Source organism: Nicotiana tabacum, chromosome 20 (assembly GCF_000715075.1).
Source record: "Nicotiana tabacum cultivar K326 chromosome 20, ASM71507v2, whole genome shotgun sequence".
Lineage (NCBI taxonomy): Eukaryota > Viridiplantae > Streptophyta > Magnoliopsida > Solanales > Solanaceae > Nicotiana > Nicotiana tabacum.
This window is the reverse complement of record NC_134099.1, coordinates 151,413,216-151,428,842: the sequence shown is the minus strand read 5'-3', so window position 1 is coordinate 151,428,842 and position 15,627 is coordinate 151,413,216. Positions and strand designations below refer to the sequence as shown.

The following is a 15,627-nucleotide window of genomic DNA, read 5'->3' as shown; positions in this document are numbered from 1 at the left end:
TACAAAATATTAATATAAAACTAATAAGCTTCAAATCGAGGCGGAGACTGAGAAATCGGTTGAGGGTCAATCCTTAGGACCAGTTGTAGCTTCCGAACCTCGAGGATATATAATAGGTCCGTCTGTCTATCCTTTTCCAAATAAATATCAGACTTAGTTCACATGCAGGGCTCCAAATTGTATCACAAATCCCTCAACCTTTGCTGCCCTTTAGGGCAGCAGGCTATAGCATAGTAGCATGTATATATAGCACTTTCATGGTTACTGTATGATTATTAAGGGCTTTGCAAACACGATAAAAGTATTATAATGGTCAATCTGTCAGCTGATATCACGTGAAGTGGCACAAGTAGAAGTCCTTCCTATCCATTCACTTCCCATAAAACCAGCTGCTCTATTTGCTAGTACTACTACTTCTACTACCTATCTTAAAACTCTCTCCATCATTCCTTTTTCTTCTTCTCTTTCATTAACCAATGCTTGCCTACTTTTGCTTTAGGAATTGCAAAGATGGAAAGAAATGTAAATCTTGGTAGCCATTGGTAAGTTTCTTCCCATTTCTTTCTCAATCTCCAACTCTAGCTAGTAGCTTAATCTTATTCAACATATGTCTATACATGCTATACACTTTAATTAAGTACACAAAAGACATGTAAAAGCCACATAATACTATCATATGAAGCAAGATGCTATGTTTTATTATCATTTAGAACATCTCTATCTCTGTCCAGAGGCGGACCTATGTTTAGAGTAGAGTGGCCATTGGACCTCGTTAACTTCGGCAAAATTCTAGATATATGTGTATATTTATTGAAACGATCATATATTTTACTTGAAATCCTTAAGATCAAAAGTCAGATGGAGTCATTGGTTGAGCAGTTCGCTCACGTGCCCCCATCAACTTCAAATCCTGAATCAACCTCTATATTTGGAATGAATACAAGCATAAAGAAGCACAAGAATATAAAAGGGAGAAAAAGAAGAACTAATAAGAAAATCTACTTATGATAATGATACTTACTAATTAAGTTTCTCTCAGTAGGTTTAATTATACTTTTTTTTCCTTGTTGGTGCAGCTAGCTTATTCAGAAGTATTAGCTTTGTCAACTTCATCCGTTGCAGCTAGAGTATTTGTGTTTATAATATAGAGCAGACAATGTATAACTCAAGCAACTACACCTACAATTACAACCCCATTTTCTCATCTAATATATTCAACATCCCTTCTCCTTGTATGCAATATGAACACGAATTTTTCTTCCAATATTACCATGATCAACTTCAACAGAATCTTGATGATACCTTAGCTGAGATCAGTACTGAGACTGCCATTATTAACACGGCAGATTCCAACAAAGACGACGCTTTAATAAGTAGAAATGAACTTGAACAAGAGGAAGGATGTGAGAATAAAAAGGGTAAAATAAGCAGCAACAAGAGAGTGTCTAAGAAAGATAGACACAGTAAGATTAACACAGCTAAAGGCCCGAGAGACCGAAGAATAAGACTTTCAATTGATATTGCTCGCAATTTTTTCAATTTACAAGACATGTTGAGGTTCGAGAAGGCCAGCAAAACTCTGGAGTGGTTGCTTATAAAGTCAAAATCTGATATCAAGGAGCTCTCGAAAGGTCGCCTAAGCAAATTAAGCTGCACTACTGTTATAGGTGCAAATAGTGAATCCTCTACTTCTGAATGTGAAGTTGTATCAGAAATTGATGAATCTCCATCTAATCATAAGGCAAATGCTAAAGGAAATTCTTGCAACAAGGAGAAGGAGAAGAAGAAGAAGGAGAAGGAGAAATCAGTTCGTCGAGCTGCATTTTATCATCCATTTGCAAAAGAATCAAGGAAACAAGCAAGAGAGAGGGCAAGGGAGAGAACAAAACTAAAGAAAAACTTTTGTAAATCTCATCATTTGAACTTAAGATCTTGGAATTTCTCCGAAGGGGGCGAAGAATCAGGTAACCACCAACATGTTTGTAGTTCGTGACTGTATCATCTAAAAGTTTAAGTTGTTAGAGAAGCACACTTCATGTGTCTGGCTCTTTTTCTTGGCCAAACACGTGAAATTCTTTTTAATAATAAACAGTCGTAAAACTTGAACTCATGACCTTTGCATGTTCTAATACTATATTGAATTGTATGATCATCTAGTTTAACGGTTTAAATTATTATTAGAAGCATACTTTTAATTACTTAAGTATGTTTTCAGCGGGATATATTAGCATGAATCTTCCTTGTCAAGAAATGCAAGCTGAAATAGTTGAAGAACTCACCTCCCACAATGAGAAGCAGCTTTTATTAGGGATTAAAGAAAACATTGCTAATGATTGTAATTTGGTGGCTACTGGCAATTGGAGCCCAAATGCCATTTTCAACTATCAACAAAATGCTGGAATTCCTCATGAGGTAAATATTCGGATTTCATTGATAAATTCATTTATAATTGTAATCACATGAAAAGAGAAAAATCAGATAGGAGTAGATGATTTCTAAAATACTCCAAGGGATCTATGAATTTTTTGGCCCAATGAACGCGCCACTTAGGATCCCTACTCATATACCAAAGGCGCTACTTCAACTGAAGCGCAAGCTCTCCCCTTGTATTGCATACTTTTATAAAGCTGTAAACAACGTATTCTCACTAGGTGCATCTGATCATCTTCTATCGTTTTGTTTTCTTCTTCCTTTTGCAGCATCAAATTACAGACATTCCGTTTTCATGAAGCCGAGAACAAGGAAATTCTTTGTTGACAACGTATCGTCACAACTCTCTTCAGTTTGTGTTAATTCGAAATCTATTTGGTTCTGTTGATTATGTAAAATAAACTTGTTACCTCATTTTGCATATATTCAATCAAAAAACATTTTGGTTACTCTCTCATGTATTTGATCTATAAATTTAAGTTACCAAATGTTTCTCATTATTCAATGTTCTTGCCTTAATTTAGTCAATTAATTTCATTCAGATAAGTTAATATTCAAACTACATACGAGAAGTTTTGTGATAGAAAATCTCAATATTCTCATGTATTAGAGGGCTTAAATTCGTTACTCTAGAATAAGTCTTACATTAGGGTACTGCTTGACATTTAAATGGGAATAGTGTAGCTAGGTTCTTTTTTTTTCAGAAGCAGTGATGACAATGTGAATAAATTAAAGAGATTACAAGAAAGAAATTGAATGGGAAACAGCGTCTTGCAGAAATGCAGGGTAAGACTGCGTACGATAGAACCTAATTGTGGTCCGGTCCTTTCCCGGACCCCGCGCATAGCGGAAGCTTAGTGCACCGGGCTGCCCTTTTTATGCTTCACTGGATTAACTTAATAGAATTGCACTTCCAATATATGCAACACATAATCATATGATGGAATGATTGCTAATTACCAAGATATTCTCATTCATTTATTTGAGCAAATTTATAAAGCTGCAGCATCACAGAGACTAATCCCTTGTTAATTTGTTCACTGTCGCTCGCACTCGAGCCTAGATAGTTTTTTAGACTATGATTTCTAAACTTAATTCAAAAAGTTGACTGTGTTTATGTGAGTTTATTCAATGGTATCATTGTATTTCAAACAAAATTTCAATTATTAATCTGCTAGGGTTTAGTGGAACTGTCAATCCATGCTAGTTTCCCATGCACAAAATTGCAATGTCCCTGTCCTAAACTGGGGCCAAATAGTTTTGTACCCCATCACAAACTTGTATTTAGCTTTATGACCCCATTTCCTTTTTTACACATAGAAGATTTGTTTTTACACATGACAGATCTATCTTTTATACGTAAGAAATCTAAATTAAAAAAAAAAGTACAGTCCGGTGCACTAAGCTCTCGCTATGCGCGGGGTCCAGGGAAGGGCTGGATCACAAGGGTCTATCTTACGCAGCATTTGTATTTCTGCAAGAGGTTGTTTTCAGTTTTCACGGCTTTTTTAATTTCAACATTGTAAAAAGCTACGAAGATAATTCTGTGTTAATAAATATCATGCCAGTAATATATATATATATATATATATATATATATATATATATATATATATATATATATATATATATATATATATTATGTCAAGAGTAATTCCCAATAATTATAAGGTCTACAAGATGGCTATCATAAGGTCTACAAGATTTACGGAGTGTGAGATGTGATTCTTAAATTTATAAACCATAATATTTTATTAGAGCAGAATAAGTAGTTTTGGATAAACATGTGATATCCTCAATCAATCCCTTTAATTTACTGATATACTGTATCAAACCTTGCAAGATGAATGGTAAAAAACCATATATCGGTCTTTGCTTTGTTTTTCCGCTTTTAATTAGCTTCAGAATAAGGACTATTTGACTGAAAATATAACACAACTCTATCTCCTTTTCATATATTTGTTATAAGAGTCAAGAAAAAGGTAATGGTTTTATCATCGATGATTATACGAGTTTTACATTCAAAGCATTTGATCTTTCCCAAAATGGACATATTGTAAAATTGAATCAGTTCTTCTCAAAGAAACTTGTATATATTAGCTTTTCAATTTCTCCTTTTGCTTTACACTTACTCACGTCACGTGAATGTAAAGCTCGTCTTTAAATGTGAAGCAATACATAAATGGTAAACACTTGCTCATCTTTAACATGGAAGCTAATGCAAAAAAGAAGAAAAGGAAAGAAAAAGTTATTTATGGAATTTGAAGTAAATTTTTTTTAAAAATGATCTCTCTCGGGCAGAATTGGTTTTTATATTTGAACTTCCTTGCAATAAAGTACTTCCTTTAGTATTTTTCCCTTTATTTAGACGTTACTATGCCAAAAACTTCTCTCTTAATTTCCCTCTTTTTCTTTACCCTTCTAATTCTGGTAATTAATTAACAGCGGTAATATTTGACTTGGGAGACGCCAAGGACGAGAGCCTTTTCAGGTGGATAGTTGTAATTCTCAAATTGTTCATTTCCTTCTAAATTGATAAGGACAGGTGGGCATGCGCAAGAAAAGAAAAGGAAGCATACATTTACTAATTACGCTCATTTTCCAAGCTGACAGAGGAAGAAAAACAATCACAAGCTAAGTGACAAGAAATAGAATAAGTTACTTCACCTTTTTTTTTTTTTATAGGAATATCATTATGAAATATCCTATTCTAGGCAAATTTTCTTCCCTCTGGAATTTTAGTAACTTTAGGGAAGTAAGAAGAAGAAGAAGCGCTTGAGTAGGGTTTTGGACCAAGCTGTAGAATGCAAAATCAAGAAAGACAAAGGTTACAAAAGCATCATTTAATCAAGTCAGAGGTAGAGTTTGATGTTTGTGGGTTCCGGATATTTTACCTTATTCATATATAGCTCATTTTTGTTAATTAAATGTCTATATGTATTTAATAAATTTTTAAAACATAAATATGAAATCTAAGCAAAAGTTATTTAATTATTGCCAATTATATTGAAGTAATTATCAATGACCATTTAAAAGCAGATGCTTTCGTATTGTACTATATGTCTTCAAAGCCAGTACCACACTTCACATTCATGGTCCCCAACCTTAGTGGAAGCAGCAGAGATTAGGGTTTTTGACCTATGGGTCCTCCCCCTCCCCCCCTCCCCACTAGGTATCTGTGCACACACGTGCGCACTGTTTCTGCATGTGAAAAACAAAAAAAGAGAAAAAAGGTTTGTGGGGGAAGGAAGAGTCGGGGTCTGATGAATTCCCTTCTTCCTCGACTCTAATAATACAGAACTCGTTTGATTTGGGAACAAGTTATCCGGGATTATAGTAATAATATATATATATATATAAGGTACTTTAGTGATTTTAATTTATGCAAATTAATTATTAACCGAAATAGATGAGATTTTAAAATTTATAATTTTATATAAGACATAACATTTGTATGACTATAATTCTTTTAAAATTTGTAGTGTTAAATATGTCGGAGTATATATATGGGCTATAAAAGCTTCACATGAGGGTATATTGGAAGTACAATTTAAAGTATTTCCAAATTTAGAAATAATTATTCTTTATGGAACAGAACAAAAAGAAAATATGTTCATAAACTAGAACAAAATAATTATAATATAAAACATATATTTAGTTGAAACTAGATAAATGGATAACCTTTTGTTTCTAATATTAACAGGTGAGTTGATGGATGGTGGAATTACCAATGTAAATAACAGTTACCAACTTACAGTATTATTGTTAATGCTTAAGTTGCAAAATGTAGTGGTTCAGGATAATTTAGTGAAAAGAAGTATATCTTTTGGCAAAGGAGGGTATCCACCTCCGTTGTTGGCCGTCTCAACATACAACATAGGAATAATTTTAGTATTTGTAATAGTTTGGCCACGCTTGGAAACCTTAATGTCAATTGTCATCTATGACAGCTTAGTGATAGTCAGAGGTGTTTTTTTTTAAATCAATTACGCTGTATGGTGGCATGGCCCTATCATTCAACCAACAAAGAGTACAAAAATATGAAGGGGACCTATATTGTTACCTCGCACAATACCCCTACTACCCCTATTTACTAACTATTTACTGCCCTTATGCATTACATACAAAAACAAAAGTGCGCTGTGCAATTTGGCATATATACCATTGCATATCCAATAATCTACCAATCAACAAAAACTCTTCACAAAAAAGTATTCTTCCTATGTTTATGCCTTAGTGACACCATCTGGATGTAATCTAATCTATAAGGTCCAACTGCAGAAGTAGGAAGATCATGATAGGAGAAAATAAGTTCTTCATTGTCAATGCTCCATTTTGCTTAGAGGTATATATAGGTCGCATTAGTTTAGATTTATTAATTACCAAACCAAACCAATGGTCTCAGATTTTTAAATCTATAAACTAAACCAAACCAACAAAGTCGGGTTTTTCAATCTCGATTTTTTTCAGATTTTTTGATTTTTTCGGGGTTTTTCCCGATAAAGTCTTCATAGCACTAAATATGTAACTTGTGTTCCAAATATTTCTTTATTCCTAATAAGAACAACTACATAATATTTTTCAAGAAAATAACACAATAATATGAGATAAGTCATAGCTTATACTAAAATATTCAATAATAACAAAGATAATAATATTGGATAAAGCAAATATTTCTAATTAATAAGCTATAATGATTAACACAATCTAAAAATACTATATAGGCCATGCTAAAATAAGTATAGCAAATAAGTACTATTTATTATATAACGAAGTATTGAAAAAAAAGATAAACTTAGTTATACATTTTCATTACAAACTAATGTAAAACTAAAATATAGATATCCAACACTATCGTCATTCTTAGTGTTGAAATAAATTTTTTTTGTTAGCATTAGTATTGATTTGAACTTTATTTGAGTTACTATATTTATGGGTTATAAAATTTATTTACCATCCAAGAATGTTAAGCCCAAACTTGAAATAATATATTAAAAGATAAAACTGTAAAAAAGTTTAAGAAATATTTATAAATTACATTACAATAAATATTTATATGTATAAAATATTTTTAAAAATTGCATAAATATACTATCGGGTTCCGTTTGACTTATTTTAGTCAAAACCAAACCAAACCAATTATGGTCGGATTTTTTCTCCAATACCAATCAAACCGAACTACAATCAAATTTTTTTCCCGGTTTGACTGGGATTATCGGTTTCATGATGCGTTTATCGGTTTTCTTTGTACACCCCTAGCTAGCTAGCCTGCAATTAATGTCTGTTTATTTTCTAATCTAATATAATTAACCCTAATTATCAACAACATAAAAACAGTGTAAATAACATGATGAATGACAGGTATTAGATAAGATGGTAACAATAAACTCTGCTTTACATCACGTAAAAGAAGTTTAAACCTTATTTATCTTTTAGGAATGTAGAAGTCTTCTGTAAGTAAAGTAAATTTGTTTCATTTCTGCACAATTCTTTCATTATTCTTTGGTCTAAATAATAACCTAATAAAAAGATAATCACACGATGACACTAACAAAGAACTACCAAACGACCAACAAATTTAGTCCATTAAATTAAAGGACATAACATTTCACTTTGGCATATCATGTCAACTTATCTTCTAGCAGAATAATCGCATCAAAAGCTTGTGTCAATGTTGTCTAATCAAAGAGGACGTTACCCCTTCAGCCATCTTTTGCATTTGTTATTAATTCAGAAAGAGAAACCCCTCCTTCCCCCCCCCCCCCTCCCCACGAAAAAAAAAATTAGAGTAGTTTGCCAAAAAGAATTATTGAAAAAAAGGATGATAAAGTCTTGGCTCTAAAAGATATTTGTATATGTTCCTGCAGTGACAGTATCGTCTAACGTTGTAGTGAGACTATCCAAGATAATATGTTTATTCCGGCAACCAATATAGCCCTCACACCACCCCACTCCCCTCTCCGGCACCCAACTGAATGTCGGTCGCGTAACAAATATAAAAGGATCTAGTGTTAAGTTGTAATGACCCAACCTGTCGTTATAAGAATTAGCATCTCGTTCAACGGCTTAAGACCTCGAGGAGCTTCGTAATACGCATTATGACCCGCATGTATGGTCAAGTTTGATTTTTCGTAAGATTCGGAGTTAAATTTAAAGAAAATCAAAATCTTATTTTTTAAAGCAAATGGAAAGAGTTGACTTTTGAGCAAAAGACCCCAAATTAGAATTTTAATGACTTCAATAGTTTCGTATAGTGATTTCGGACTTAGACGTGTGTCCGAATTTGGATTTGGAAGTCCACAGGACAATTCGGCGAATTTTGAAGAAATAAGAAAGTTGACGTGTTCTAATTATATTATTTTATATGTGGAAGAGGTCTATTACCATTATGAATACCAATTGGATATGATAGCAAGTGTACAAGGCGTACTATAAGATATACGGGTCTAAGGAAAGTTCTAAGTCTGAGCCAAGTTGGAAAATTACATAATATACTAAAGTTGCAAATGAGTACGCACAAGACCTCACTTTAGACAAGCATATCTACGTGGATATAACGAGTTGTGTGATGAAAAACCTATCAAATTAAAGCTCTTTGAGTCTAGTTTCCAGAGAATTAAACCGTTCGTCATTTGGAGGTGTATACAGAAAGTTATGACCATTTTACTGGACCTATGTCATAAGCGCGCCCAGGCGCTACCGCGCCGATTTAGAAGTTTTCTGCCTGTGAGCGCGGCGGGAGCACGACAAAGCACGTAAAATCCCTATAATACCCTTGGGCAGTGTAAAAATCGAAGGAGTCCAAAATTTCTTCCATTTTTGGTCATTCAAGCACGGATTTGGGTGATTCCAAAGAGGCTTTTCCACGATTTCGACTTGGGTAAGTGTTCTATGTCCGAAAGTGATTACATTTCATGAATCTATATCAATATTCATCGTTTATGTCGAATTTGGATGAAAGAAATTGTGGTTTTTGTAAAGTTTTCCAAAAATGAAGATTTAGGGTTTGAAGGTCCATTTGATATCGAAATTCGATAATTTTTGTATAGTTGAACTCGTATCGGAATGGGTTGTCAGATTTTATGAGTTTCGTTGGATTTCGAGACGTGGGCCCCACGGGCAATTTTTGAGCTAAATTTCGGATTTTAATCCGGAAAAATTGTAAATTCATATAGAATTAGTTCCTACGATTCGTGTTGAGTATTTTGAATTGGTTGCAAAGCAAGGTAAGTGTTTGGTCTAACCTTAGCTTGAGGGATTATGAGTCGAATCTTATTTGCTATGTGGTATTTGCCGAGTACGACGTATAGGCATGGTGACGAGTATCTATATGTTAGTGTCAATCATGCCCGTGAGTTTTATATTGTGATTATTATGACTTCGTTGTATTATTCATACTTTGATGATGATTTCTATTGTTGGGAAAAGTTTGTGGAAGTAATTGAGACATTTGAACATTGAGAAGCGTTGACTCAAGTTGTACAATGAAATGTGAAAGTATAAGTGGTAATTGAATCTTTTAGAGCATTGGCTCAAGTTGTGAAGTGAGTTGTGACATAAAAGTGAGAAAGAGAAGAGAATCATTATATCATCTCCCTTGCCGGGATATTGTTGCTTTTGATGTTATCTCCCTTGCCGGGATGTTTATGTTTCTTTTGATGTTGTTCCCTTGCCGGGACTTGATTGTTGAACTATTGTTCCCTTGCCGGGATTCTTATTGTAATTTTATTTAATCCTTTGCCCTACTGTTTGTGATTGTTGTTTGGCTGAGGAAGAGTGTTAAAGCATGAGGGTGATGCCGTGTATTATTTTGGTGAAAGAGTGTTAAAGCACGAAGGGTTATGCCGTGTATTATTTTGGTGAGAGAGTGTTAAAGCACGAAGGGTAATGCCGTGTATGATTTGTAAGGAAAGAGTGTAAAGCACGAAGGGTGATGTCGTGCCGCACGATGTACCATTCCGTGCCGATTATATTGATTATATGGTGAGGACGAGAGTAAAATCACGAAGGGTGATGCCGTGCACATTTTCATTATTTGATTGCTTTGGTGAGGACGAGAGTAAAAGCACGAAGGGTGATGTCGTGCACTTATTGATTCCTGATTCTTTAGTGATATCTGAGGTATGTTGTTTCTTTCAATTACCAGTTGTCTTTCTATTCTAAGTTGATAGTTCCCCCGCAACATGTTACCCCTCCCATACTTGACTGTATATTACCGTTCTTCTTTTTCCGCTGTATATAGTTAAATTGCACAGGTTTATTTGGTAGTCTGATCCTAGCCTCGTCACTACTTCGCCGAGGTTAGGCTAGACACTTACCAGCACATGGGGTCGGTTGTGCTGATACTACACTCTGCACTGTGTGCAGATCCCGGAGCAGCAACTTTTGGACAGTAGATTGGGTGGCTGCCTTTAGTCCACGCGGAGATTCAAGGTAGTCCTGCAGGCGTCCGCAGGCCCTGGCGTCTCCCTCTATCCCTTTACTCCTGTTTCATTTTTTTAGTTCAGAAACAGTGTATCTTTTATCTTTCAGACTTTGTATGTAGTATTCTTAGATCGTCTGTGAAACTGTGACACCAGTTCTGGGTGGTCGAGGCTCGAACAGTTATATTAGATACATATTTCAGATAATTTACTACATTTCTTCCGCTTATTGAAATTTCTGTTGTCAACACGTTATTGCATTATAATTGTTAAGGAATATAATTTGGTAAAAATATAATTTGCTCAAACAGTCGGCTTGCCTAAATCACATTAGTAGGCGTCATCATGATTCTCGAAGGTAAGAAATCTGGGTCGTGACATAAGTAAATCAACAATAAGAATGAGCGTGACTCTTTTAGTGTCAAACATAACCTGAAAAGAAGAACCTAAATGCTGGAGAATGAATGAAGTCTTAGCGTACATGATATCTGTAACGTATGACTACAGCTCTAACACATAATTTATCCGCCAAATAATTATTATGTCCAATTAAGCATCAAAAGTTTAACCACGGTCTCCAACATGAATAAGGAAACTCAAGTAGTCATACAATCGTTTAAGACATATCACAACAATAACAAGTATGAATGTGTATTTATAATATAACGTGAAGCCAAATCAAATATATCAATTAACAAATCTCAAGAATAACTCATCTGGCTCAAATTTAAAATTAGGAGAGAGTTAGATTCAAGGTAGGTCTCCTTTATACTTAAGGACATCTTATTAGGAATCGATTCGTGTCCTACTAATAGTTGTAAATACTCAAACAATTGATACTTGGCTTGCCTCAATTGCAAAAACATAAAGAGTAAAAAACAAAATTAGTGGGTCGGTCGAAACTAATTACAATCACTAGCTAAAAATATATAAAATATGTATATTATATGTATATCATATATGTATATATAAAAAATAAAAATATCGGCTATTATTTTTTAAAGCCGTGAAAGATATGCATTTCTCAAACATAAACGATATAATCAGCCCCAATAGCATGTACGGCTAAAAACATAGATTTCTCAAATTACTTGGGGTCCATTATATGAATAATCAGTATTTCCACTCCAGACTACTCTTCTTTTTTCTGAATGAAATTGATATTGGAAAAAATAGTTATTTAATTATTTTTTTAGTATTTAGAAATAGCCATTTAACTAATTTTTAATATTATAATAATAGTCATTTGATTAATTCTTTAATATTTTGGTCATTAAATTATTTCTTATATTTGACTTATAAAATAATTATTATATTTCTGACTTTAAACTCCAATAAAAATGTATAAACAGAAAAGATAAAAAAATCTCTAACCTTAGAAAAAAGTTATACTTGAAAGACAACATAACCCTAAAATTATCCTAAGAAACCAAAACGAAAAACTTAAGTTACGGACGAACTAATTATTTTGAAGCTTCCAATAACTTACAGAAAAGAATCATTCTTTTCTATTATTTCGAGATTTTCTCTGTACACTAAATTTTATTCAACCATTTTAAAATTTTATTTTTCCACTCAAAATAAGTTTTTGAATCATTAACACTTTGCTAGGCAGACTATTTCTTCTATTCAATCTTAATACTTGTTAATTGTTGTTAATTTTTCTTGATTTCTTAGGATTTTTTTTTTCAAATTTCCCAATGCCATTCATTCGACTGAGTAGTTGACACAATCAACCAGGAAAAAGAACCAAAAAATAATAGTATTTACTAGCGACAAGAAGTTTTCTTCTACATTTTAAATAATAATACATTTTAATCTCATATAAAATTTATTTGGCAAAATAATGAGTGAAAAGATAAAAGAATAAAACTAAAAAAATGTAAGATAAGAACTTATTTGACAAAATTAAGTAATGGGAGCAAACTGGATGAAAAGTCACTAGAGTGATCCAAAATCCTAACATGATCAACATTTATTAGTTTAGGAACTTATCTTTCGTTAATTTTTTATTTTATATTTCAATCACAAATTTTAAAAGTTTATTTTCATTGATATGTAGATTAATATCAAATCCTAAATATGATTAATATTCATTATTTTTAAGAATTTGTAATTTTTTGTTAATTTTTATTTTATATCATAAATATATGTTATGAATATACTTTTTGTATTATTTTTAAAAGTTTATCTTCATTAATATATGTACACGCGTGACGCACGTACCCTATAACTAGTAGGTACTAATTGTGTAAAGAGTTGTAAATACTCTTAACACTTGATATTACGCTTGTCTAAATTGCTAAGAGAAGTTTAATGACCTGGGAAAAGAATACTCCTTCGTTTCATTGAACGTCGAGGACATTCCTATCATTTTCATAAATTTTGCAATGTAAAGGCAACTTGATCTTCAGTTTTCATTTATTATGAAAAAAATATTCGGAAAAATACACAAATTAAAAGCTAGCCCGTCATAAGGGCGATGTCCACAAATAGCCACTATCAGCACCTGTCTTTATTTTAAAGTCAGTGTTTTAAATGTCTTTAGTTTTTAGCCACTGGTTTAATAAACTTATACCTGACTGGATGAAAACACCCTTCTGCTATAACTTATACCTGTCTTTATAAAGAGCATTAATATGGCATTGGTAGAAATCAACCCTCTGAGCATCATTGACACCTTTTGCAACTTCATTAATATCACACTCACCCATTCCTGATGACAATGTCAAACGAGTTTCAAATTAGGATGAAAATCAGAGACGATATTCAGTAAACACTAAAGTCATGATTTAATATATATATATATATATATATATATATATATATAAGTTCAATAAATTAAATTTTTTGCTTACCACACTCTGTGATGTAAATAGTTGGGTTCTTGTAATAATTTTTGTGTAAACGAGAAGATTTTTAAGTCCAATTGGAGCAACAAAGAAAATGAGGTAACTTTAAACATAAAGTTAAGGACTCTCTGTCCTGAACTTTTGAACGTGTAATTCAAACTTAAGGACTGCCTCTCTTTAACTTTTGAACCTGCATTTCAAACTTAAGGACTCGTGTTCTTAACGTTTGAACTTTGATCTCAAAGTTAAGGACTGCATGTCCTTAACTTTTGAACGTATTATTCAAACTTAAAAACTGTTTTTCCATAACTTTTTAACCTGCAAATCAAACTTAAGGACTTCTGTCCTTAACTTTTGAACTTGAAACTCAAAGTTAAGGACATACAGTCCTTAAGTTTTGAACTTGAAACAATAACTTAAGGTCTGTCTGTCCTTAAGTTTTGAACTTAAAACTATAAGTTAAGGACTACATGTCCTTAACTTTTGAACCTGAAACTCAAAGTTAAGGACAGAAAGTCCTTAAGTTTTGAACTTGAAACAATAACTTAAGGACTGCATGTCCTTAAGTTTTGAACTTGAAATTATAAGTTAAGGACTGTCTGTCCTTATCTTTTGAACCTGCATGTCAAACTTAAGGACTCCTGTCCTTAACTTTTGTAAAGTTGAGGACGGAGAGTCCTTAAGTTTTGAACTTTGAACTCAAAGTTAAGGACTGCCGGTCCTTAACTTTTGAACGTGTAATTCAAATTTAAGAATTTTGAACTTGAAACTATAAGTTAAGGACTGCATGTCCTTAAATTTTGAATCTGCATGTCAAACTTAAGGACTCATGTACTTAACTTTTAATCTTTGAACTCAAAAGAAACAAAAACAAGGTAAGAAGAAAGAAATTTTGAAAATTCAGATATCTGCTCAAAAATTTGAACATACAGAATTTAGCAAATAAGTATTGAGGATGATGTCATTCATGAATACTTTTGTTAGTGTTAGTACAATGTAAGGCTTACTTACCCAGTGACATCCTATACTATATACCCAGTGACAGAAGCAACAAAGCCAAAGAAAAGCTCAACTACTACGCTATATATTAATAGGGAAACCGAAATCCAGAAAATTATTTTGAACTTTGATCACGAGCTAATTTGGCTGCAACTTCATCATTATGATAATTCTTTGTCTTTGCATATTATTGATGAAATTTGGACGATTTTGGAGGGCTTTTCACATTTACCATTACTGCTCTTGATATATACTTCACCTTCATCGCTTCTTTCTTTTTGCAAAAGGTTTTGGGAATATAACCATTGAAGAAAGGGTAAAACTGTCTTTTTCCTATTAGTAGTGGCTATTTTTGCTGAGCATTATAATTAGTGGATAAAAATTAAAGACCCCCTTAATTAGTGGCTACTACACGCCATTTTTACCCCGTCATAATCCATTGGAATCTAAAGCCCGCAAGGGCTGGGCCAGCCCATTTTGGAACCTCTACTCATGATGAGGTAATGGGCTTTATCAGAAGGCTAAAGGCCCAAACATACTTTCGGCCCACGTCGTCACAACCATAGTAATCACCTTGTGTTGCTCCATGGACTAATGAAAATCATCTAAGTTTCTCAACTCCAAATTACATGGACAAAATAAAAAAATTGGCTGATGGGCAAAAACAAATTTCATTCACTGGCCAAAAGTATATAAAATATATTCAATATATATATATGCAAAAAAAAAAAATTGTATCAGCTATTATTCTTACGAATGGCTAAAAATATATATTTCTCAAATTACTTGGGGTCCATTATATGAATAATCAGTATTTCCACTCCAGACTACTCGCTTCTCTTATATGAAGTTACGGCTGAATAATGTATTTCTTGCTCCACCAAATAATAAGTAGACATTTTTAACTTTTTTTATGTTTGAAT

At 32.9% G+C, this 15,627-nt stretch overlaps 1 protein-coding gene across 1 annotated transcript; it reads left to right on the top strand.

Annotated features, from left to right (window-relative positions):
* Nucleotides 1-201: 201 nt before the first annotated feature.
* Nucleotides 202-2,935, top strand: LOC107766733 (uncharacterized). The gene is made up of 4 exons (XM_016585573.2): nucleotides 202-542; nucleotides 1,077-1,964; nucleotides 2,216-2,412; nucleotides 2,700-2,935. Exons 2-4 carry the CDS (start codon nucleotides 1,157-1,159, stop codon nucleotides 2,727-2,729), a joined length of 1,035 nt encoding a protein of 344 aa, XP_016441059.2. The 5' UTR covers nucleotides 202-542; nucleotides 1,077-1,156; the 3' UTR covers nucleotides 2,730-2,935.
* The last annotated feature ends 12,692 nt before the right edge of the window (nucleotides 2,936-15,627 follow it).